This window comes from Dioscorea cayenensis, chromosome 18, assembly GCF_009730915.1.
Source record: "Dioscorea cayenensis subsp. rotundata cultivar TDr96_F1 chromosome 18, TDr96_F1_v2_PseudoChromosome.rev07_lg8_w22 25.fasta, whole genome shotgun sequence".
Lineage (NCBI taxonomy): Eukaryota > Viridiplantae > Streptophyta > Magnoliopsida > Dioscoreales > Dioscoreaceae > Dioscorea > Dioscorea cayenensis.
Genome location: NC_052488.1, coordinates 15,735,004 through 15,761,262, shown reverse-complemented (window position 1 = coordinate 15,761,262; position 26,259 = coordinate 15,735,004). Strand labels below are relative to the sequence as shown.

General features: G+C 37.3%; 1 protein-coding gene across 5 annotated transcripts; it reads left to right on the top strand.

Moving 5' to 3' along the window:
- The first annotated feature begins 459 nt into the window (after window positions 1-459).
- On the top strand, window positions 460-26,166 carry LOC120282312. Of its 5 annotated transcripts, none has more exons than XM_039289094.1 (31): window positions 461-658; window positions 902-972; window positions 1,401-1,518; window positions 1,715-1,776; window positions 2,806-4,189; window positions 6,674-6,840; window positions 6,946-7,010; window positions 7,158-8,257; window positions 9,195-9,292; window positions 9,416-9,601; window positions 9,735-9,915; window positions 10,000-10,194; window positions 12,918-12,961; window positions 13,133-13,189; window positions 13,342-13,438; window positions 13,530-13,702; window positions 13,783-13,996; window positions 14,267-14,392; window positions 14,489-14,578; window positions 15,792-15,908; window positions 15,991-16,071; window positions 16,169-16,276; window positions 16,607-16,776; window positions 16,873-16,951; window positions 17,131-17,205; window positions 19,147-19,244; window positions 19,344-19,451; window positions 19,568-19,625; window positions 19,730-19,957; window positions 20,030-25,217; window positions 25,305-26,166. In XM_039289094.1, exons 3-31 carry the CDS (start codon window positions 1,414-1,416, stop codon window positions 26,045-26,047), a joined length of 11,397 nt encoding a protein of 3,798 aa, XP_039145028.1. In that variant the 5' UTR covers window positions 461-658; window positions 902-972; window positions 1,401-1,413; the 3' UTR covers window positions 26,048-26,166. The 5 variants fall into 5 exon arrangements, with proteins under 5 accessions (XP_039145029.1, XP_039145028.1, XP_039145027.1 ...); XM_039289096.1 differs by lacking the exon at window positions 902-972 and having other exon boundaries at window positions 462-658; window positions 2,806-4,019; window positions 4,119-4,189; XM_039289095.1 differs by lacking the exon at window positions 902-972 and having other exon boundaries at window positions 460-658; window positions 25,314-26,166.
- Window positions 26,167-26,259: the final 93 nt, after the last annotated feature.

Sequence of the window (26,259 nt, the reverse complement as noted above, 5' to 3'; positions counted from 1 at the left end):
GGATGAAAATGTGTAAATACGAGGACCAAAAGGGCGGATTTTATAACTAAAGGACAAAAAAAATACAAATACAAGGCCCAAAAAGGCAAATTTTATGTTAGAGGGACTAAAAAAGCGGAAAACAAAAAATAGAGGGACCATTTTGATATTTATACCTTTTTAAAACTTCATTTTCAAAAGAACCTAAACAAACTTGTTTTCTAAAAAGAAAAAAAAGTTCGTAAAAAATTTATTTATTTTTATTAAATGTATAACAGTTGGTCTATACCAAGCACATTTGTTTATTTATTTTACTTTTAAAATTCCCATTTTCTAATATACACAATTATAAACTTCTATGGGAATATATTTACAAATTTGCCAGAGAACCCCAAAAATAACTGGGCTTGGGCCCGGGATAATAAGAGAAAGTAGCAGGCCCAGTTTGGCATTTCCCATCAATAAAGAAGCACCATTTCGTCTCAAGAACGACTCTTGTTCGCCCCACCTTCTTTCCCTTTCTCTCCAAAGTGAAAACCCTTCTACCGAACCATGTCGTCTTCGTCGTTCACCGGTCCTGCTGGATGATTCCTTGCATTGATGCTTGTTAATGGCGGATTTATGGTTTCTCCATCCCTTCTTCCCCACCGATCTCTCAATTTCTTAGATTTTCTACAAGGTGAATCTCATCTGCCCTTTTCTAACTTTCTTTTGTACCTTTTATTCTTGTCCAGTGGGGTTTTAGAGGTGTAAGACGACTAGGTCTGGATGAGTATTTCGTTGTTCTTTTGAAATTTTCGAATTTATTCTTTTGATTTAGTTTGTTGACATTAGGTGTCTGTGAACGATTGCTGTTGATTTTTGTTTTGTTTTGTTTTGTTTTTTTGTTTTTGTTTTGCTGAGTGATTGACTGTTAATTCAGCTGTAACATTTAGTGATCCAAGAGTTGGTCGCTGATGAGGTGCTCTATTTGCTCTAGATTTATGGTTTCAGGTGCTAATTTTTCTTTCTTTTCGCATTTTTTTTATATCTCAGGTTGTCATTCTTGGTGTGCTCCCTTGTTATTGCTGATTTTTTAAAATGCCTGTTTGTTGTTATTGGGTGAAGTCTCTGAGTGCAATCATTATGGTTCAATGCTGAAATAGCTCAAAATCCACGTTTATGCTGTTGAGCATGATAAATCTAAAGCTATAATTGTATTCTTGGGTTTTGCTAATGTTTATTCCTAAGTTTGTTGATATTTGTGTGTTGAATGTTGATGCAACTGAATGAAAATTTTTGTATCATTTCTCTTTGAGTTGGTATTCTTATAAATTCTTCAATTAGAAAGCTTTTGCTAACAGCATTCAATTTTCTTTGATCTGCATTTCATCATGGTCACAGAATTTCATGTTAATGGTATATATATTGATGATTGGCAGTTCATTTCATGCAATGACAACTTCTCAGAATGTTGAGGTGGAAGCTGCCAAGTTTTTGCACAAGCTTATTCAAGAATCAAAGGACGAGCCTGCCAAACTCGCAACTAAACTCTATGTGGTTTGTAGAGATTAAAATGTGAAATACAAATCTTCTATATATATATATGTATATTTCTCTTTTACTTATGACTAGGTCTGAGAGACATCGTACATCATCTTGAGCATAAGTATTTTCGCCTGCATCGAAATACTGAACATAGACGTGTTGTATATATGTTTGATGGCTCTTCTTTTGTCTGTCTATACTGTTTCAGATTTGCCAACATATGAAATTAAGTGGGAAGGAGCAGTCACTACCATACCAAGTGATATCTAGGTAAAATATCTGTGGTTGATTACACAAATAATTTATGATACTCTCAGCTGGGTTTCCTATTATATATATATATATACCAATAATCAGAAAAATATCTTACTGATTTAGTTGAAGTTTAGTTGGTGAATTAGATAGGGACTTTTGTCATTCATTCAACTGAACCTATATTTAGTTTTGATGATACCTTGCTAGTTGACAATGCAATTAAATCTGTTAAATTTTCAAAGTATATGCGAGTCCTAGGAAGTTGATGAAAGAAGCTTGCAGCATAAGTCACCGTTATGCTGTGGATTTCTATGCACGTATGGATCTGGTTTTGTGTTTTTAGAAGAATCTGTTACTTTCAAGGAGGACAGTTCACTGTTCCATTTAGTACTATCCTTGGGCTGCATGTATAATTCTCTCTTCCACTTCCAGAATGGTATCGAACTACTTGTCCTGTCCTGTGGAAGTTTTCTTTGTGTTGTGGTGATTGTTTCCGTTGCAATTTTTTTTGTTACATTACATAAATTCTACAGCTGGAATATTGTTACATATGCTGCAATTTTGGCAGATTATCTATTTGTGCATGATTTTTCCTTAGATATTGTTGGATCAAGTTACATAACTAAGATGGTGCTAAAATAGATTTTAGAGAACTATTCTAATTACCTTATAGTGTTGGATTAATGGGAGCATGAAAAACATGTTTTTGTCCTCGTTATCCTTACGTGGTTTCATGAATCCCGTAGGAATATATCAGATAAAGAACACACCTGGTCTATTGTCTATCACTTGACTGTCAGATGCTATATATTTATGACTGTGAAGCATGACTTACCTGAAACTTAGCGGTTATTGAGATATTCCAATGTAGTTACTTCACATTTTGTCACATGGTTGTTGCCTAACATTATTCGTTCCTGTGGTATTTTTATGTTTTGAAGGGAGTTAGTTATTTTATTTGCTCAGTGTAGCATTTGGTGTTGAGTTTTGTCCAAAATTGTTATTTATGTTGACTGATATTTTTAAATTATCTCACTATATCAGGGCCATGGAAACTGTTATAGGGCAGCATGGTCTTGATATTAATGCTCTGAAGGCATCTCGGGTTTCATTACCTAGTGGATCTCAGATGATGGATACCGATAAACAATTCTCTTCTGGTGGAATTGACATGGCTAGTAAAGGTGTGGCTTTGAACACATGGCATTCTGCATCAAGTAGTCAAGCAAAGGAAGAAGTTTATGGGAATGCTTTCCAGAACTATGGGGTCCCAAAAGATTCCAAAGTTTTAGATATGGCCAGGCATGAGGGGCTTCTCTCGAATAGGACAACTGCAGGTTTGCGTAGGGTGGATAGTATGGGAACTGATGTGCATCAAGTATCTGTGTCTCAGAAGAGTACACAATCATATGAGCATGAAAGCCCAGCAAGTGTCCCAATGGAAGAATCCAGATCTGCAAATTCACAGGAAGGACATGATACTGAAAGATCTGATAAACAACTGGGAACTAAGGATCCTAAGAAAACTGGTGGTAAGAGAAAAAGAACAGATCCTAAAGCTGTGTCTGATGTTCAATATGACAATCCTCGGTCATCAGATTCTCCCAGTTCTGCATTTAACTCGAGGAAGGGAAGGCAGATGAGTAAAAGTGGTCTTCAAGGACAATATATGGCTTCTGCCTCCAACCAAGAAGGTGGCAACACTTTTTCTGAAAGAAATTTGGACAAGACCAAAAATTCTAATTCCTTTCCAGTCACACCAAAATCAAAAACTTCTGAGGAAGGTGAATTGTGTTCGAGTCATATTGCTTTTGCATCACAAAGGGGTGGCTTACTTCCTTCTAGATCCAATAGTATGAATTCCACCAATGTCTGGAATCAGAATAAGTTTACTCCAGCTTCAGAAAATGCCAAAGGTTCCCTTCCTGGTTTTGCAGAAGCTTCTCCTGGTATTTCTGGTGAAAATAAATATTCTGGGAATGAAGCAAAACATAGCACACACTGGGCAGAAAATAATAACCCACAGAGTACCAATTTAGCTGCCAACTATAAACTTGGTACTATGAAGATGAATGACAGAACACCGGGTGCTTTTAGTTCATATACAATGGCTAGGCCGGGATGTGCTCCACAAGCATATTTTAATAGTTTGTCATCAGAGAGTCAGGCTCATGGTCTGCCTTCCAAATTGAACAAAGAAAGGATTTTTGAAACTTCTCTAAATTCTCAGGCGTTGGATAAGGGCAAAGATGCAATAGGTATGCCTCTAAGCATGCAGTTTATGTCTCCTAAAGCTTTGGCTGAGTCTGACTGTGGGAAATTTGGTTTTGCAAATGCTGCTGCATTTTCTGATAAAGTCCTGGAAGGTCGCATGGGTTCAGCCTCTCATGTGGCAGATACTTCACCGGCTTATCTTTCTTCTGGAAAGGTATGCTTTCTTTAACGGCTCTGATTTCTCATCAACATTGTCTTTGTGCATTGTTTGGTTCTTATGTTTTCATCTGCTTATCACATCTCCACAATTTTATTTACATTCTTGTTGGTTCTTTCCATGTTGATTCCTTTTCTCTGATAATGTTATCTCGTCTCTATGGAGCACTTTTTCCATCTAAATTTCTTACAGGCATAAATCATTATAGTATGCCATTTTTCACCGCATATTCTCTCCTGTTGAATTCTAGGCAAACTCATTGATTGGTCATTTAGATTTTGTTGGGTTTTGATGTGTTGATTAATGATTCTTGCCCTCTGGTTCTGGTTTTTCCTCGCTTTAGGCTCCTTTCCAATTCATATTTCTGCTGTGCATTAATACTTTTATTTATCACATCATCTTGTCCCTGTTGAATTGCGGGCAATTTTATTAATTGGTCTTTTTACTACCAAAGCTTACATTATTTATCTGTGGGTTTAGTGCAAGCACGCAAAGCCCATTTTTTGGTGTTAGTCCTGTCCAAGGATTTTAGTCCCTTAATGCTAATATTGACAGGATAGGTATTATTCAGTTTCTTCATGCAAGCTTGTAAAGCCCTCAAAACTATTCTCAGATTTTAGAAAGAAGTTTCAGTTTTGTTGTAAATCGTGCATTATTGATAGTTTGGTGTTTAAACTTTTGCTCCAAAAAATGCAAATGAACTTTTCCTTTTTCAAACATGAATACACTATTGAGTATTGTGTGCATGTTGCCATGTTCTTTGCAATTTCACATAAATAAATGAATTCAAAAATATGGGAGGCTCCTATTTGTGTTTTAAACCATACATGTTTTAGGCATGCTGTTCAATCTTTCCGGTGGAAGATGCAAGTGTATCTTTTCTTGCTCAAATGTGAACATGTTATTGAGTATTGAATGCGTGGACTTAGGAATTTCAGTGGTGGTTCCACTTACTAATTTACCGGCAATATTACTAACTACTGGTAGTTTTAGGTGACCCATCAAATGAAATTATAGTTAGCAACTGTTTTTCTCTTTTTTTTTTTGAGGGTACTTCAATGACAATGCTGCAAGGTTTAAAAATGCGAAAAGCGTAGTTGAGGCGTTTTGCTTTTATGAGACGAGGCGTAAGCCTCAACAAAAACTGAAAATTATAAATAATAATTGATAAAATAGACTAAATAGTCATAAAATTCATAATAAAATGATTCGTTGTCTTTGGTTTTCATATTTTTTTTAACTTAAACTTATTTCATAGTTCATTTTAAGTTTATTTTTATTTCGTTTTGATTTCATATCTTTGATTTCATTGGATTGGAGATGATTAACAATCATCATTAAAAATAATTAATTATATAACATGTTATAAAAAAAATATTTTTGAATAATTTGTAGATAATGAATAAAGAATAATAGTTAATTTATATTAATCATTAGTGTTAAATTAGTATTTAAATTATAAATATGTTTAATATTTTTAACTAGAGATATAGGTAGTGAACATTTTGATATATTATTAAAATATATATTTTATAATTAATTCTTATTTTAGAATAATCTCATCCATTAATTTGATGATGGTTAAAAAACCCTAGCCTCCACCACATTGTCTCTTTCCTCTCATCACCAGTTCAAAGCCGCCACCACCGAAAGCCATCCGCCACCGTCCGCATCTTCTCCGGTCTTCGCAAGTCCGCAACTTCCCCCTTCTCAAAGCCGCCACCACCGAAAGCCGTCACCAGCACCTCAAAGCCATCCGCCATTTTCTTTTCTTATCTTCACGGGGCGTACGCCTTTTCCACCTTGAGGCTCACCTCCTCGAGGCGGAGCGCCTCGCTTGGTTGGGGCGCAAGCTGCGCCACTGGCCATGGGGGCGTACGCCTTGAGGCAAGCAGCCACCGCCTCGCCTTGAGGCGCGCCTCGAGGCGTACGCCTCATTCGCCTTTTTAAACGTTGCAATGCTGCATATTATTTTTTCGTGTTACCTTCAGTCTTTCAAATATTTATTCATCATTCTGCCTTTTTATCATGCCAGCAACTGAGGATACAATCTTGATTGTTAGACTTCAGAATTTAAGTAATCTGCTGGCTTACAAACTCTTTATCTGAGTAACCTGGTTTACCATTTGTGCACAACCTTCACTGGTTGAATATTTGCTTACCCTGGTGAAATCTCAGCCTAAAGGATTGGCCGTTGCTTATTGTTAGACTGGTTGTGTACTCATATTTTCCTGATCTACAACACTAAATAATACTTGCAGCAAGAAAAACTGTGGTGTTATGTTAGTATTTAGAAATTTTGGATTTAGTGAATACAATATGATAAACATACCTGTATGAATGGAATGGTAATGCACACTGGTACATTTATTTTACCGACATCAGATAGGGCGATAATATCTGTATGCTGTCCTCTAGATCTAGAGTTTTCGATAACTGGCTTCCAGTTCTTTATGCTTGCTTTACTAATTCTTCATACAGACCAGTGAAACTCATGAAAGGGAGAACAAGGATGCTCTTAGAAGGCCAAGTGGTAATGATAATGGAACTGGAGTTTTGCCCCAGGCTTTTGCTCCTTCAAATATGCCATTTAAGGAACACCACCTGAAGCAGCTCAGAGCGCAATGCCTTGTATTTCTAGCATTCAGGCATGATCAATATCTTTGTGTTCATTTTACTTCCTATCACACACTAAATCATATCTCTACCATGAATCTACTTGATGCATGACCTCAATTTATTCTTTCTTGCAGAAATAATTTGATTCCCAGGAGATTACATCTTGAAATTGCTCTTGGGGGATCCTTTCCTAAAGAAGGTAAGTCCTTTATTTTTCTGAGAGTATACACAGGTGAATACCATCCTCTTACTTATCGCCTTCACTTTATTGTTTACTGTGGGAGGATAGTATCGTGTTATTTATCACTATACATCTCTGTATTGAGTTTGTCTAATACTAATGTAGATAGAGGCGCAGATGCATCTTCGAAGGAACCTATTAACAGCCATGATGGTTCTGGCCTGTTGGTTAAACCAAACGATAATGCAAGAGCACAACCTGGCTCCTCGTCTGGTGGTATGGAGACAGACTCTTCATCGAAGGAGACGGAGAACTCAAAGAAGAAGATTAGAAGAAGCCCAAATTCAGATAGTTTCCTGCTACCTGAAGAAAACAGACAATTTTCAGCTTTAAAACAGAACTCATTTTCACAAATACATACTCAGGAAATTGCAGAATCATGTGCTGTCTCAGCCACGCCACAGGAGGCTGACACTCTAACCCATGTTGCGAGAGGGACCTTGGATAGCCATCAGCGAAGAGAAGGCTCAGGGCATACTATATTACAAGCTTCATGGATGAATCAGGTCTACTCTCCCTGTTCAGGCTCTAGCAAGCTACTCAAGCCTGAGAATTCTAATTCAATGAACAAAACTTACGTTGACCCTTCGAAGGAACTAGAAACCGCCAGGTTGCAGAGGGAGTCAGTGATGGAAAAAGCAGAAGAACGTTTTAATCAACCTCAACTTGCTGGTTATAACAACCCGGATGTCAGCAAACTTCAGGACAACTACCAATCTTTCTTGCCCATAAAAGAGCAGAAGCAACAAATTTTGGGAAAAGAAGACACAATCAAGCACATCATGACTAGTTCAAAGAATGTTGATATGTTTTTTACACATGTTAATCCAGCTGACAAGATTTCTGCAGTTCCAGAGTCTATGGTTTCTAATAACTTAGTCAGCACTTATTCTGCTAGTAATGGGGCAAACGATCGTAGGGTTTCTGCTATTCAAAACCATGATATAGAAAAGCAGTCAGGCTCAAATGAATTTAAAACCATGGATGCCAAAGATCCACTCAAATTATCAGATTATTCTATAGTAGCTGTTGAACAAGAAGACGATAATGAACCAGAAAACATGCCCTTATCGCCTCCAAAATACACGACCTCAGAAAAGTGGATTTTGGATCGGCAAAATAGGAGACATCTTGAAGAGCAAAGATGGGAGTTAAAGCAAAGGAAAGCAGAGAAAAGAATAGCAGTGCGCTTCGAAAAGCTTAAGGTATGGGATAAGTATTTTCTAGCTGTCAGCTATTTGTCTTTCATGATATCTTTTGATCATTTTTCCGCATCCAATAGCCAGACTCATAATATCTAGGAGTTGCTTCAACTTTAAACTTAGATTGCATGAACATAAGATTTGTTGTATCCTCATGATAGCTCTAACAAGAGGTACCTCATGCACAAATTTGTCAAATAAGATCTTTCCGATTTTCTTTAAGTTAACAAATTTCCGAAAGGTTTTTCTTTTCTTTTTTTTCTTTTTAGTGGCATTTAGCAACTCAAGTATGTATCCATCTGATATCGTAATATACATCCATGTTGCATGCCTATCCTTTGACGAGTACTTTTCAGATTCTTTGGACACTTGAGGCTCATGATACATGTGCCTGTATCCTTGTGCATCCGTTCTTAGGTATCTCTTGGTTCTAGATATTGATTGGAATTTCATGATTAGCTTCCATTTGCAGTAAAACTGCATGACAAACATTCTAGCTTAGTCTCACTAAATTTTTACTACTATCTGCTATATTATCCTGTTTGTTTTTTCTTTCACCAGCTTCATTTACCCTGTCAACAAGGGAATCTGATGCCTGCCAATGATATTAAGGGCTGTTGCTGGAATGCCAGCAGTAAGCTCATTTGTATGGAAATAAGAATATTAAATAGTGAACCAGCTGAAAGCTGTGTTTAACAGGATTTTCTTCTTTTTGCAGCTGATGTTTCTGTTACTTTACACATTTTCTAAAATACCTTCTGAGTATAAATTTTGTAATCATCAATCTGATTTGCCTAGTATTTTTTTTTCTGCTTGTTCCATTTGCTTTTGGTTTTTGTTTATGTTGCTATTTGGCCTGGCTGTTATTTATTTATTTATTTATTATTTTTTTAATTACTTTAGTTGTTTTCATCGAGCTTTGAATTTATTTGGATATCAGGATAAGGTGAGTTCATCGGAAGATATTTCTGCGAAAACTAGAAGTGTTATTGAACTCAAGAAGCTTCAACTTCTTCAACTCCAACGACGTTTGCGCAGGTCTATCACCTTGGCCTGTTACTATGCTTTCTCTGCTTGGTTTTGTGTTTATGATTGAATCACCTTGTATGTTCTTTTTGTAACTTGTTTTTGTTGGAGTCTGATACACATTCCATATGGCAGTGAATTTCTGAATGATTTTTTCAAGCCTATTACTTCTGATATGGATCGATTGAAATCAACTAAGAAGCATAGACATGGAAGGCGGACGAAGCAACTTGAAAAGTTTGAACAAAAGATGAAGGAAGAGAGGCAGAAGAGGATACGCGAGAGGCAGAAGGAATTCTTTAGTGAAATAGAATCTCACAAGTGTGTATTTTTCTGCTTTTCTTTAATGGGGCTGTTTATAGTGGTTATATTTCGTAGTTTCATGTGGTTTTCTTTCATTCATCTTATTTGGTACCATGGTGACTATAATTCCTTACATGCATTTCACCTTCAGGGAGAAACTGGAGGATTGCTTCAAAGCTAAGAGAGAACGATGGAAAGGTTTTAATAAATATGTGAAAGAATTTCATAAAAGAAAAGAACGAATCCATCGTGAAAAGATTGACAGGATTCAACGTGAAAAGATTAACTTGCTAAAGAACAATGATGTCGAAGGTTACTTGAGAATGGTTCAGGTTTGTATCGAGATCTAGTCATGTTGATTTTTTTTGTTTTAGTGACCAGCTTTGATGGTTTTTGTATTCATTTTTGAAAATCAGGATGCTAAGTCGGACCGTGTTAAGCAGCTCCTTAAGGAGACTGAGAAATACCTTCAGAAATTGAGCTCAAAATTGCAGGATGCAAAGGCCATTGTGAGGCGGTTTGAGATGGGAGTGGATGATGGCCGAGCTGTAAATATTGTTGAAAAGAATGAGGTTGTAAATGACAATGAAGATGAAAGTGACCAGGCTCAGGCAAGAATTTATTTTGTTTTCTTTATACTAAATTTATATGCTGTTATTGGCTTCTTTCTGTAGATTAATGATGAGTAGGAAAATGAGAGAAGGGACACTATACAAAAACATAAGAGAGAAGATTCTTTTGAAGAAGTTAACTCATAAATAAAGGCTTGTATATCCTGATAATCCCCCATGATTCATTATTGGGTAAATCCTCACATGACAAATATGCTCTTGGCTACCAACGACCAAGTGGTCTATTGGTAGCCGGGTCCCATTAGAACCCTTCACAAGTGGTGAGAGTTCAAATCATGGGTGAGGGCACATTTCTGTGAATGTGAGTAGTGGTTATATGCGGGTGGTCCCAGCGCCCATGTGTGCATAGGTTCCGTTCCCACTTGCTTCGCCGAGGCTTGTGCACGCCCCTGCCTTTCATAGCAGTCTAACAGCCTATTTTGGCAAAAAAAAAAAAAAATGCTCTTGGCTACGGGAGCCAAAGAAATTGAACTTGAGTAAGCTTGACAAACTTCTGAACTGTTTCAATTCAAAAATTGGTTTGGAAAGGTTTGTCACTGTGTCTCAGTCCTACCATATTTGGTGCAAAATTGTTTTATGTGTTCAAAACTGCATGCCTAGAAACACAATAAGTTTTAACTCTATTTGTATGCATAATGAAGTTTCGTTCTTCTGTTTTCTTTTTTCCTAGAGTTTTGAATATGGATTCACATTCAGATTGGATCTCTAGGTTAGTTGGTTGCTGCTTTGATGAAAACTTAGATAGCTGAATCATTGGAGGGACAAGGTGGGGGTGGAGCTGTGTGTCTGTGGGTGTGTGGGTTTGGAGATTAAAATTTGGTTCATGGTTAGATAGAAATTGTTGTGCTTACTGAATGAAATGACTAATCAACTTCTGTTGATACACTACTACCTTTTAGTAATGCTATAGTCGGCAATATTCTTTGGAAGCCATGCTTTGTCACATCTTGCACTTGACTCCTGACCATTGTGGTCTCAACAATACTAACCCCTAGCAAACACTGAGCCTTAGTGTATGTAATATCGGAAAGGATTAATCCCCTTAATTTCATACTTAGCAGACAGATGTTGGGACCTTAGTGGACTGCATTTACACTTATTGAATCCATCTCTGTAGCTTTAATTATGTAAGCCACACTGCACATAATCCCAGGATCTTTTTGAACAATTAACCCAAGAAAACAATGATGTCCCGGTTTTTGCATAATTATAATTGACCTTTTGCTTTAGATTTGTCAATTGAAGACATTGGTACATAGTAAGGAATTTTATCTAGAGTGGACACAGTGTTCCCATATCATTTAAGAAAAAAGATGATGTTGAATTTTGGTGCAATGTTGCTATCACTGGGAAAACACTTGTCATCATTGTGCTAATTGTCACACTAATGACAACTTGTGTTCACATGGATACCCTTCTTTCTTAAAAGGCCTTTATATCCACCTCTAACCTCCGGCTATAAGTGAGCCAACTTGATCAGGCCGAGTCTGGCTGGAGCTCAGCTTTATTTTAATTTCAAATACTTGAGCCTCGCTCTATTCATTTAGAAATTAAAATTGAATCAATTTACTTTTGAGAATTTGAATTCAGCTCAATTCAGATTAAAACTAAAACCTGATTTCTAGCTTGAATTTTATTCTTAAAGATTGACAATGCAAATTATTTAATATCTTCAATATAGTGTTGTATTATATAATAATATATTACATATTATTGTAACATTTATATATTAGCTATCAAGTAGAGTTCAAATGAGTTTGATTTCAAGCCTGACAACCAAGATTGAGCTCGGTTCAAAAACTCAAAAATTTTGACCCAAGCTCAAGCTGCTTATGAATGGCTTAATCAGTTGACAATTATGCCTCTGCCTCTGTATATTTACATTGAACCAATGAATACTAAATGAAGGTTGCTTTTTCTCTTTCTTTTTTTGCTTTAATAGTTGTTTGGGGTGTAAAATTAGTTTCTGTGAGTATACCTTCCAAGCATAAAACATGTTGGACTTTTGGAGTTATCATGCATGCTTCTTTCGACTCATTATACACTGTATTGGTCTTTCAAATCTTCTTAACTAAATTAATCAATTGCATATCTATTTCATTGAAACATCTCTGAACTTCAATTTTGAGGCCTCGTAGCTCCAACTTTTTTAATTTTCCTATTTTCTTCTGTTTTTATGTTGTCCCTCACTTCTGAATTAGTCTGTTTGAGAGGAATGATGATCTCACTCAAATTTTTTCCTTGGTATCGACAATTAACTTGCGAAAACTAATCTAGTTTGTAATATATTCAACCATAATCTTTTAGTTCTCATCTTAACTACATTTGATGATTTTCAAACGTCTGTCTCTCCATTGTAGCATGTTTTCACATGCCATTGTCTCTGTTCACTGCCATGCAAATATATGCAACAATGTGTATCATGGAAATCAATGAATTTGGTGACATTTTATGTTAACTTCATCACTTGGAGATTAAATTGAAGGCCAAAACTGGAGAGAAACACACCTGAATTTCAAGTTGCTCTGTTCATGTTAATATTTCCATGCCATCATTTATTTGAATTTTGCCTCGAATTTTTTCCCTGTCATCTTTTCAAAAGAAAATGTCAACATGCCACTTTATTAGAAGAAAGGAAGAGGGATCTCCTCAGCATAATAATCTTAAGTTTTTTTTAATATTGCTCAATTTCTCTTCTGCAGCATTATCTGGAAAGCAATGAAAAATACTATATGATGGCCCACAGGTACTTCGGATCTTATATCATATTATATATTTATATGTAATATTTTTTATCTTGTTGAACCTAAAATTGGTGAATGATTCTGAAATAAATCTCAACGAATGCACATTTCACTTTACTTCATGTTCTCCAACTTTTTTGCAAAAATAAATTCAGTTTTTTTTTTTAATGCAGTGTCAAGGAGACCATAAATGACCAACCAACTTTACTTCAAGGTGGAAAATTGCGGGAGTAAGTATCATGATATTTTCTAATTAATGTTCTCCATTTACCAATACATTATCTATGCTAAGCTATGTTCTCATAATCTTTTAGTGCAATTTTCTGTTGCAATATGGGCTGCCGGGGGCAGTACCTCATAGTATATTCTATACATTTTTCAGGTACCAGATGAATGGTTTGCGCTGGCTGGTTTCACTTTACAACAATCATTTGAATGGGATACTTGCGGATGAAATGGGTCTTGGCAAAACGGTTCAGGTTGATACACCAGCTTTGTGGTATTCTGGCATTTGGTTGCTTTACAGGATTGGTCTGTCAAAGATGTAGCTAATATGATTTTCTTTTGCAGGTTATTGCTCTGTTATGCTATCTAATGGAAACAAAAAATGATAGGGGCCCATTTCTTGTGGTGGTCCCATCCTCTGTCCTACCAGGATGGGAAACTGAAATTAACTTCTGGGCACCTGGTATAAGCAAAATAGCATATGCTGGTCCACCGGAGGAGAGACGGAGACTGTTTAAGTAATCACTTATCAATTAAGCATTTTTTTTTTTGTTTTAAATTTTCTGTGTGGAGATTGAAAACCTCTTTTCTATTGCAGAGAACGAATAGTTCACCAGAAATTCAATGTTCTCCTTACAACATACGAGTACTTGATGAACAAGCATGACAGACCGAAACTTAGCAAGATTCATTGGCGTTATATTATCATTGATGAAGGTCATCGAATAAAAAATGCATCATGTAAACTAAATGCAGACTTGAAGCATTACCATAGTTCCCACCGTCTGCTGTTAACTGGAACACCTCTACAGGTAAGTCATAAATTATTATTTTCTTGCAGATGTCTATTTGCTTCCACATTCATAGGTTTAACAAGTACTCCTTTCGAATTTAGTTGAGGGTTGAATATGTTTTATTGTGCTTAAGTTGAATTGGACATTGTATGCTTCCTTCACTCATTATCATTAGTTTGTATGCTAATTAACTGATTTCAGATTTATAATAAGGCCTTTAAATGCAGAAAACTTGTTCATATTATTTCTTCCTGATAATTATCTTGTATAATTCGATTTCTTATGCAGAACAATCTTGAGGAACTATGGGCACTTCTTAATTTCTTATTGCCTAATATTTTTAATTCATCAGAAGATTTCTCGCAATGGTTTAACAAGCCATTCGAGAGTAATGGAGATAATTCACCTGATGAAGTGAGTCCTTTTAGTTTTCCAATGGAAATTTCTTGTTTATACTTCTTATCTGCTACTAATGAAATCTCATTGCCATTAACTTGCTTGGTTATTCAGGCTTTACTAACTGAGGAGGAAAATCTTTTGATCATAAACCGTCTCCACCAAGTTCTTCGACCTTTTGTCCTTCGAAGATTGAAACATAAGGTTCGCATGTTTCATTATTTGTATGTCAAAGGTTCTTGTTTTGAGAGTATGACTCCAAATGTGTTATGCATCATTACTTTATTTTGCTATATCTTAATTATAAGTTAACAGCAATTTTTCTTCCCATTTTGTGTTTTGGTGGTCCTTTTTAGCAAAGAACATGCTTCACAATTTGAGGAAATGCGAAGATGCTGTTATTTATCATTTGTGATAATTTAATGCTTTCTTGTGTTAATCTAAGAAACATGCCATCATAACTACATTAAATATTCTTATAGGTAGATATTGATGCATGTGCTGTTTTATTGGGGGCTGTAAAGTTAAAATACATTAGGCTCAAGTTTGTTCTGTGCATGTATACAACTTGATGTTTTAAAGCTTGGTGAATATTAACTGCTTACTATTAAAATAGTATATTTTTCTTATCTGTATTAGTTTGCTTAATCACTTCTTATTTATTTGATTGCATTTCAATCTCTTTTATTTTTTTCAATTTGGGATAATTTTAATAGGTTAGAATATGATTACTGTCCACTTCGCGGAAGATGAACCGCTACTTAATAGTTAAATATAATTTCTGTGGTGGTATATGTTTATACTTGTCTCTAATATGTCAACGCACACACACACATAAGTTATTTTTTGTTGAAAATCTGGATATTAACTTGTAGAAATTGTATATTTTTTATGATATCCTGAGAATGCAGTCAAACATTATGATAACATGTTGCCCTATTCTTCCAAGTCCTTGGTTAAGTCCTAGCCATGTTGCAATTATCAATTGAAAAGTGATACCATATATATGTGTGTGTATATATATATATGCTCCATCTTATTTGCAGGATTTAGAAGGTGCATTGCAATGATGGTAGTATACATCCCTTGTTCGTTTTCTATTTCATCCATCTATACTTATTCATTGGTATAGTATCATTTTATTTGTACAAGATTAATTTAGCTCGAGTATCTTAACTAGTTGATTGAAATGATAATTTCCCTTTATTGCCATTGATGAACATTTTTGGGAAAAGATTTTGGGAATTCCGGCTTGTGTTATTTTGTGTCTTTGGGAAAATTCGTTCCACTATGTCTGAATTTATCTTTGGAATGAAAGATTCATTTGAATTCCATTCACTAATTATAAGCAGACAATTCATGGTGTAAGTTTGTGATCATTGGGAATAAGAATAATTTCTGTAACATTTCATCTTAGGTTGAAAATGAGCTGCCTGAAAAAATTGAAAGACTAGTACGATGTGAGGCTTCTGCTTATCAAAAACTTCTGATGAAAAGAGTGGAAGAGAATCTTGGATGTATTGGAAACTCAAAGGTCATCTTTATTAATTTCATTCTCATTTTATTACATAAGTCCTACCATCTCGATGCTGAACTTTTTGCAACCTTATGAATAGGGTCGATCTATACACAACACTGTGATGGAGTTGCGCAACATATGCAATCACCCATATCTCAGCCAGCTTCATGCTGAGGAGGTATCAGAAGATCATTTGTTTAAAATTTTCTTTTTTCCACATTCAAATCTGGGATAAATACCTATTTGCACAACTTTTAATTGTTCAAATAATGCAGGTTGACAATCTGATACCTAAACACTACCTACCTCCAATTGTGAGATTGTGTGGGAAGTTAGAGATGTTGGATCGATTACTTCCCAAGCTCAAAGCAACTGATCATCGGGTACATGGAAATTAGTTATATTTTTTGTTCTGTGACTGTTAGAAATAATATACTGTTGAGAGTACTTACTAATTTTCACTGATGCTAATACAGGTTAGTTAATCTTTTGATTATTATACTTGTAGGTGTGGTGAAATATAGCGAATCTTAGTGTTTTTGTTACTTTTCAGTTTTAAAACTTGTCTCTTCACCAATAATTTTAGCCCATTAATCCTGTTTGTTGCACAAACTGGCTGTTGTCACTTTCTGGAGATGCTCTTTGAAGTCTTTGAAATCACTCTCACCATAAAGTTTCGTGTGCCTAAATAATTAAGAGTGATCATTATGCAGGTTCTCTTGTTCTCCACAATGACCAGATTACTTGATGTTTTGGAAGAATACCTTTCGTGGAAACGATATAGGTATCTCCGTTTGGATGGACACACTTCAGGAAATGATCGTGGTGCCCTTATTGACGATTTTAATCGTCCAGGCTCAGAAGCTTTTATATTTCTACTGAGGTTATTTGCTCATACAAAAATAGAAATTACCGCTGTTAATAGAGATATATTGAGATTTATAAATTGAATCATGCCTATTTTTGTTTCTCCTTGTAGCATTCGAGCAGGTGGTGTTGGAGTAAATCTTCAAGCTGCTGATACTGTCATAATATTTGATACAGATTGGAACCCGCAGGCAATCTTGCTAATTTTTTTTTTTGTTATTTGTTATTATTTTTTATTGAAGTTGTTTGCACGTACAGTTCACAAATTTTAATAATGTAAATATATAAAATTTTAAATGAGAATTTTGATCAACATTTGAATGGCACCTTAAATTTTCTCCAGATTCAAGGCAACTTTATTATTTTACAGGTAGACCTTCAAGCACAAGCAAGGGCCCATAGGATTGGTCAAAAGAAGGATGTGCTAGTTCTGCGCCTGGAAACGGTTAGCATTTCAAAGTTGTATTTGTGACCAACTTTATAGTAACAATCAAATAAATAACTAAATACAGTTGCAACTTTACCGGTTAGCTGTTGGCATTCTTCTTGGTTGGTGCATTATCATTGTTAATCTCTTAGTTTTTATTGAAATTGGCAAGTCATTGAATATTCTACTATTGATGGTTGGTGATGCTGAGAACTATATGGACCTTTAAGTCCTATGGCAATTTGTCTGTTGTACAAGTTTTGACTCTGAAACAGTCAAATATGGCCCCTTTTTTAATCTGCAGTTGAAATTTTGGTTTTATGTTCTGTATTAGGGCATATAAATATCTTCCTGTAGAGGGGACGTGTAAGTTATTATGATACTTTTACACTAATGTTTCAGCTCTCTCCTTTACCATTACGGCGTTCTTCTTGTAGAGGCGGCGATCTTTGACATTGTTCCTCTTTCAGCTTCCTATACTTGGCTTTATGCTTTTATTATAAAATTACCTTCGGAGGAGGTTTGGTATTTCTTGCAAGTATTTCAGTTATCAGGACTATCAGTCCAATTAACAGTTTTGGTCTTCAACTGACCATTCTGATCTATTTGAACATGTAACTAACAGATTTAGGTGCAGGGTCTAGGTTTTCCATTGAGGTATTAAGATTATTTTGATCAAGGTAAAGGTCAAAAGCCCCTTGAATTAAACTGTGTCAGATTATGAAGTTTCATGGGTTATAGGGATTAAGGATGAAAGATACGAGTTGAGTTTAGCTGATTTGAAGCACATATTTGAAAAGGTTAGCATACTACGTAGGAAATTGAGGTGATCCAATTACAGCAAGGTTGTGACATCTCTCCATTGTAAAAGGAATTTATAAATCAACCCCAAACAGTGATGAGAGCAATAGCTATGTTGTAACCTTAGTTGTCAAGTTTTTCATATTGTTTCAACATGTTAATTATGTGTCTGTTCCTCTTTGAATATTCCTATACACAAAAACATTAGAAGGCTCTATTTTTATTGGATTAACAGTAATAAAAGTAATACATGGATATTGCTACAGTGATATAGAAATCAAGACTAAACCAAACTCTCACTTGAAAGTTGAATTCATTGTCAAAACAATTCCTAAATCACAAATGTTCATATCTAAGCTAAAGTTTTCTGCCAAAGGGGCCAAGAAGTGGCAGAATAGACAATTCAGCTAGCATAGCACTACATGATTGTAAAGCATGGCAGACCAAGGCTGATTTCATGTGGTAAATAAAAATCGGGAGGAATTTGGTGTATTATTTGAATATTTTGAAACATTAAGTTTATCATATGGATCAAGTCTGTTTTTAAAACATCATGCTTGTGATCCTGTGTCCCTAGTGTGTTCAACATATCAAAAATATTGGATATGCATTAATGTATGAACAAAAAAAAAAACAGATATTTGTATTCTGATAAACACCGGTATTACTTTAGAATATTTTCCAGTCTATTTGCTATAGTTTAGCTTTTACTTTACTGAAGATAGATATCTTTTCTCTTACCATCTTGTGCGTTGATTAAAGTGATAGATGCCTCATGCTGCTGCTACTCTTGTAATTTATATTATTCGTTTCTCTTACCATCTTGTCCATTGATTAAAGTGGTAGATGCCTCATGCTGCTAGTCCTCTTGTAATTTATATTATTCCTTTTTCTTAGAACTTATTCCTAGATTATATTATAATTTGTTAGTGAAATTCTTGTGAGCTTGCTTTTGTTGAACTTGGTCCTGTAAGATGTTGTGATAGTTTAGTGTTTCCAGCTCACTTACCTGCCCTGGTTGCATTTCTTTGGTTTAATATATAGATTTGTTGATGGTGTTATATAAGGTGCAACTGAAACAATGTGCCCTGCTGCCAGCCAATACTTCCTTTACTACTGATTTATATTTATATTTTTTGCATTTATTGTCACTATAAGGTTCGCACTGTAGAGGAGCAAGTTAGAGCTGCAGCTGAGCATAAATTGGGTGTTGCTAATCAGAGCATAACAGCAGGTTTTTTTGATAATCACACAAGGTATTTTTGGTATCTTTAACTTATAAATATGATTCCTTCTTTAGAATTTGTGCGTTCCTAAACGGCATTTCCTGATTTGCTCTTGTTGATTTATCACAGTGCTGAAGATCGAAGGGAGTATTTGGAAGCGCTTCTTAGGGAATCTAAGAAAGAAGAAGCTGCACCTGTTTTAGATGATGACTCTCTCAATGACCTCTTAGCCCGCAGGTTTCATTTACTTCTTCCTTCCCTTGCATCAAAATATTCTTTCCTTGGTGTAACTTTCATAATAATTGATGATCCTATGAATTTGACTTGATTAACTGTCTTGGCATTGTTTTTAGTGAATCTGAGATTGATGTTTTTGAATCTGTTGACAAGCAAAGGCGTGACGATGAGATGGTTTGTCTTTCTGTCTAATCATAGTAAATCTCTGTTATGTGCATTGCGCTGTAGACCTAGTTTTATAAACCTAATATGAGTGATGTTGCCTCTAATGCTTCCAGGCCACATGGCAGAGAATTATCCAAGGGACAAAGGATATATCTGAATCCTTACCCATGCCTTCTCGTCTTGTGACTGAGGAAGACTTGAAGGCATTTTATAAAGCAATGATGCTTTACGAACCACCTCATGTAGGTGCTCAAGTAGGCGCTCAAGTGGGTGTAAAACGGAAAAATGAACTTGGTGGCCTTGATACACAACACTACGGAAGGGGTAAACGGGCTCGTGAGGTATGTTGTCTTAATTTTGCAAGTAAACAATGAATATCATTGGTTTCATTGTTGTATTTCTTTACTGCACAGGTTCGGTCCTATGAAGATCAATGGACAGAAGAAGAATTTGAAAAGCTTTGTCAAGTTGACTCCCCTGAATCATCTCAATCAGTAGAAGTGGTGAAGGAATCCCAACCAGTAGAAGTGGTGAAGGAACTAAATACAACAGTTGATCCAGTGGCGCCTAAATTGGGAGACCCAGAACTTATGATGCCTTCAGGAAAAGATCCAATTGGTCCATCTAAAGAACAATTACAGCCAAGTAAATATCCTACACCGGCAAAGCGTGGAAGGGGTAGACCGAAGAGGGCAACAATAGATGCTTCACACCTTCCTGCAAATCCCACTGCAACATATGATACTACCAACAAACCTGAAATGATACCTGAGAATAAAGCCTCTTTTGCCTCAACAAGCATCTCTGGTGATCCAGTTCCTACCGAGGTTGCAGTAGCAGCCAGTGCACCTCCCCCTCCACATGGCCCAACTATTATTCGTCAGACCAAAGGGAGGAAGAAAGCTCAAACCGGAGAAACATCTAGAGGAAGACCCAGGAGACAGAGTGCATTGACATCTGCTGGCACAGAGGTACATATGATTTCGGGACTCCTGCAAGGAACACATGGAATGCCAAATAAGCCCACAAGTTCTCTTACACAAGAAAAGGCAAGGGTTGAAAGAAGTTCTGAAATACCTAACACACTTCCCATTGCTGATGAGGCCAACACCATTTTAGGGTTGCAGAAACCTGCTGGCCTGGCTGTTAATGCACCCATTTCATTGGAGTCATCTGATAAAGTCACGAGTGCTCTGCCTGCCATGGATAAAAGCTGTAGTGGAAGGGAACTTGGTTCTGAGAGCAAAACACTTTCAACTAGTAGTAAGCAGCTGACCAGTACAACTACTTGCTCTTCAAAATTAAAAACTGATGATTTCAGTGCCAAAACTGAAGTAACTCTGGCTAGTCCTTGTCAAATATCTGGGACATCTCCACCTGCAGGGCCTGTTCTTGCTGAAGATATTGAAGGAAGAACTGGGGCAACAAGATCTGCAAGTACTCTAATTAGTGATAAGCAAAATCTGTCTGACCACAACAATGGGAGCCTTGCGACAACATTGCTTGATGTTGATTGTACATCTTGTGCCAAGCAGAGTTATGGCGCTAAAGAAGACAACAGTGTAATGGCGGCTCAGGGAATGCTGCCAAATATAGATGCTCAATCATGTGAGAAGCAGAAACAAATTAGAAAAGTAGTTGATCCTTCTGTTACAAATGTGACTATTCTTCCGAAGTGTGATGCATTCAACGCAAGCCCCATCAATTTACAAGGTGATGCAATACATGGAATTCAAAGTGCCAAATTAGTTGAAATATTGGCATCTCCCGGCCCCCCATCACAAATGCCACATTCTCTTGGAAAAGACTATGTTGCTACGGCAGCTGTAGTGAGAAAGGCTCCTGAAAATAATACTTCCGTTAGGGGGAAAAAAGCTGCTGCTCGTGAACCTAGAAATCGTGGAAGTTCTGCAACAGCCACTTTAGAACGTCGTGCTCGTATCGCAGGGCAGAAGCAGGCAGAAGGACGGAAGAAAGTTGATAAAAGTGGAACCATTGTTAGTTCTTCAACAGCATTGAAGCAACAAGAGACTGGCATCGGAAAGTCCCTGCCTAATTTAGAAGACAAGTCCACGGTTTCTAGTTCTCCATCTTTGGAAACTGGCACACTGCGAAGTAACATTCCTTTTGACAAAGCTGAGCACCTGCCTTCCACAGATAAGACATCACGACTGGGTTCCAAACCCAAGATTCTTGATGCACAAGACCAGGAAACGTCTTTGGTGAAAAGTGATGGGTTTTCACTCTCCATGAAGAAAGCTATTACAAAACCAGATGTTTCTGCTCTCCCGCCTATTGTTGGAGTAAAGGGGAAAGCTGGGTTTGATGAGGGTCCATCAGATCTTGTTTCTGAATCCCTGCATCTTAAAGATCCATTGCAGAGTAAAGAAGACAATTTGGTTGCACAGGGTTGTGGGGAAGATGACTGTTCTATTCCACCTGGCTTTGAGGCAGTGGATGCTCATGAAAGGGCACTTTCTCTTGAAAAGGGAGAAGTAGGGCCAGGACATTCTTGTGCAAACGATCTTGGGAGAGGTGATCCAGTTCTTGTGACATCTGTTGATACACCGATGGTTTTATCTGCCAGTCAAGATAATGAATATTCTTTTCCTTCAATTGTTCATACTGGCAATGGGAGCAACCCAGCGTGTGCCACCATGTTATCAAATGTTTGCCTGAAAGAATCATCTTCATCTATTATTTGCGCAGATGCAGGGACTGAGGTAGGTGTAGAAGCATCCAAGGAAACTGACTCATGTTCTGCTGCTAATATCTCAAGTTTTCAATCCATGACTGAAGATAAAGCTGACAAAGTAGACAGCAAAAACAATGAAGAGGAAAACATTGCTGTGGTTAAGATTGGCGCAGATGCATTAGTTCCTTCTCTGTCCGACTCACATTATCATAATTCTACTGTGTGCGCGGCAGAAATGAATGAAAACAACTGTACTGAAGCAGGATATGTTTCTTTCTGTCGCGTAACCAAGAGTGAGCTGGATAAAGATGGTTATGCAACTGTAGCTGACCCCAACAATTTTTCAGATGCTCCAGTTTACCCTGTATCAATCATAACAGAGGCTCCTAAGACTTCTCTTAAAATAGCTATGGAAGAAAGCAGCTCTATTGGTGTGGCCAACTTCCAGATTACAGCTTCAGCCAATAGTACTGCTCAAAATGCTGAGAACTTACACAGTAGTTCCATTCAAGGGTCAAATTGTTCTGATGTTGCACCTCAAGGGGAAATCATTGCTCAGGTTAATAATAGTCTGAAATCTCCCTCTGATACTCTGTCTATGAAAGGGATGGATGCATCATCACAAGATTTGAATCAAAGTGGCATTGACAGCATGGATACATATGCACAAGGGAAGAATGATGAATTTGTGAACTCTTCCGGTGATACTCTCCTTATTGATGAGATTGACTCCTCTGCTCGTGAAAAGAATGATGAGAATGTAAACTCTTGCACTAATACTCCATTTGCTGGCCAAATAAATTCATCTACAATCGAAAAGAATGAGGAAATTTTTAATTCTGCAACTGTCACTCCCCCTATTGGCAAAATGGATTCACCTGCCCAGGAAAAGGATGATGATGATTTGAAGCCTTTCACTGGCACTTCTTTTATGCCTGCAACTGCAATGAGTGCCTATATAGGTGCTGAAGCTGAATCTCTTGATGTTGACAGTGCTACACCTTCAATCTCTGACAGTGTCATGCCTATTACAGTTGAGATGGGCGGTTCAGCTGCTGAACCTTCTGGTGAAGTGCACATTTCTGAAGAAGCCCAGGCTATTTCTGGCAGTGCTGAGCCTGTTGCAAATGTTTTAGGAAGTTCAGATCTTACCCCTGAAACTTCAGGTAAACTGCTAGTTTCTGGAGATGCTCAAGAAGTTTCTGACATTCCCGAGGGTACTACAGTCGAGGTAGGTGCTTCAGCTGCTATTCCTGAGCCTTCATGCCAACTTCAAATTTCTGAAGATGCCCAAGTTATTTCTGAGAATGCTGTAACTATTTCAACTGAGTTACACAATTTAGCTGCTGCTCCTGAAATGTCTGGGCGAATTCAATTTTCTGAAGATACTCAAGCTATATTTGACAGTGCTGACCCTCCTGGTGAAAATGAGTTCAGCAATTCAGCTTTTATTCCTGAAACTTTAGGCCAAATTCAAGTTTCTGGAGATTCCAAAGGTATTTCTGAGAATGCTGAACCTCTCACAACTGAGGTACACAATTCAGCTGCTGCTCCTGAAACTTTTGGGCTACTCCAAGTTTCTGAAGATGCTCAAACCATTTCTGACAGTGGCGACCCTTCTATTGAAAATGAGTTCAGCAATTCAGCTGCTGCTCTTGAACCTTCAGATCAACTTCAAATTTCTGATGATGCTATAGGTATTATTGAGTGTGCTGTACCTATTGCAACTGAGTTACAGAATTTAGGTGCTGTTCCTGAGACTTCTTGTCTACCCCAAGTTACTGAAGATGCTCAAGCTAGTTCTGACATTACTGAGCCTATGGAAATTGAGTTCAATGATTCAGCTGTTATTCCTGAGCATGTAGGCCAACTTCACATTTCTGAAGATGCCAAAGGTATTTCTGAGAGTGCTGAACCTATTTCATCTGAGTTACATGATGCAGCTGTTTTTGAAACTTCTGACTACCTCCATGTTTTGGGAGATGCTAAAGCTCTTTCTGACGGTGCTGAGCATATGGAAATTGAGTTGAGCAATTCAGCTGCTGTTTCTGACGCTTCAGGCAAAGTCCAAGTTTCTGAAGATGCTCAAGTTCTTTCTGACAGTGTGGAAGCTTCTAAAGTTGGGGTAGGCAGTTCAGCTTCTGTTTCTGAATCAGCAGGCCAGCTTCAAGTTTCTGAAGATGTGAAAGTTATTTCTGATGGTTCTGAGCTTGTTGAAATTGAAGCAAGTAATTTAGCTTCCGTTCCTGAACCTTCAGGTCACCTCCAAGTTTTTGAAGCTATTTCTGACAGTGCTGAGCCTTTTCCAATTGAGTTAGCCAATGCTGTTCCTGAACCTTCAGGCCAGGTTCTAGCTTCTCCTGATGCTCAAGTTGTTTCTTGCAGTGGTGAGGCAACTACAATTGGGGTGGACAGTTTAACTCCCGCTGCTCATCTTTCAGCCCAACTTCAAGCTTCTGATGATGTTCAAGTTGTTTCCGGCAGTGGTGAGGCAATTGCAATTGGGGTGAAGAGTTTGGCTGCTGTTCCTCAACATTCAGCCCAACCTCAAGCCTTTGATGATGCTCGAGTTGTCTCTGCTAGTGGTGAGGCAATTACAATTGGGGTAGATAATTCAGCTGCTGTTCCTCAACCTTCAGCCCAACTTCAAACTTCTGGCGATGGTCAATCTATTTCTGAGAATGCTGAGCCTATTACATTTGAGTCGGGAAATTCAGCTTCTGTTCCTGAATCTTCAAGTGAAATCCAAGTTTCTGAAGATGTCCAAGCAATTTCTAAAAATGCTGAGCCTCTTAATAGTGAATCAGGCAGTTTAGCTTCTGTCTCTGAACCTTCGGCTGAACTCCAAGTTTCTGAATATGCCCGAGTTATTTCTGAAAACGCTGAACCTTCTACAAATGGGTCAGGTAATTCAGCTGCTGTTCCTAAATCTTCAGCTGAACAAGTTTCTGAAGATGTCCAGGCTATTTCTAACAATTTTGACCCTTTTACAGACAAATTAGGCAATTCAAGTGCTGTTCCTGAACATACAAGCCAACTTCAAGTTTCTGAAGATGCTCAAGTTCATTCTGACAGTGCTGAGGCAACTGCAATGGGAGTGGGCAGTTCAGCAGCTTTTCCTGAAACTTCAGCGCAACTTCAAGTCCCTGAAGATGCTGAGGCGATTTCTGACAATTCCAAGCCTGCTGCAACTGAGTTAGGCAGTTCATCTGGTGTTCCTGAACCTTCAGACAAAATTCAAGTTTCTGAAAATGCTAAAGCTATTTCTGTTAGCGCTGAGCCCATCACGATGGAATTGGGCAGTTTAGCTACTATTTCTGAACCTTCAGGCGAGGCCCAAGTTTCTGATGATGCTCAAGCTATTTCTGACAGTGCCAAGCCCATTCCAATTGACGCAAGTAGTTCTGCACCTATCCCTCGATCTTCTAACCAACTTCCAGTTTTTGAAGGTGCACAAGCTCCAGATGTCAGCTCTGAGGATTGCAACAAATCACAAGAACTGGAGGTGAAGAAAGGGAGTGAGGGATTTGCACAAGTTCCTGTCACTGATTCTCCGAATGCAATCACTAGTGAAACTCCTGCCATGGAAGGCAATACCAAGGAAGACATGACAGTTACAGCCAATGAATCAACCTTGGAAAAGGAATGTTCATCTGATCCAGTTGTTCAGCAAGTGAAGGATGATTCATCTGCAAATGTCGACCCACCTCGTTCTTCATCAGAAGAGAAAGTCTAAATGGTTGGCACTGTATAGAAGGTTCTGATTACATGAAGCGGAAAGTGTAAATTAGTAGCGCAAACGACTGTGACTTATATTTACATAAATATATTATATATTTTCATTTGATTAAAGTAGTTTATATGTGTCTATAGGCATGAAGGTAGTCGGATGTTTTAAATCTGAAAAAAAATGCTGGAGAAGCTGGAGTACAAACTTGAAATACGGTC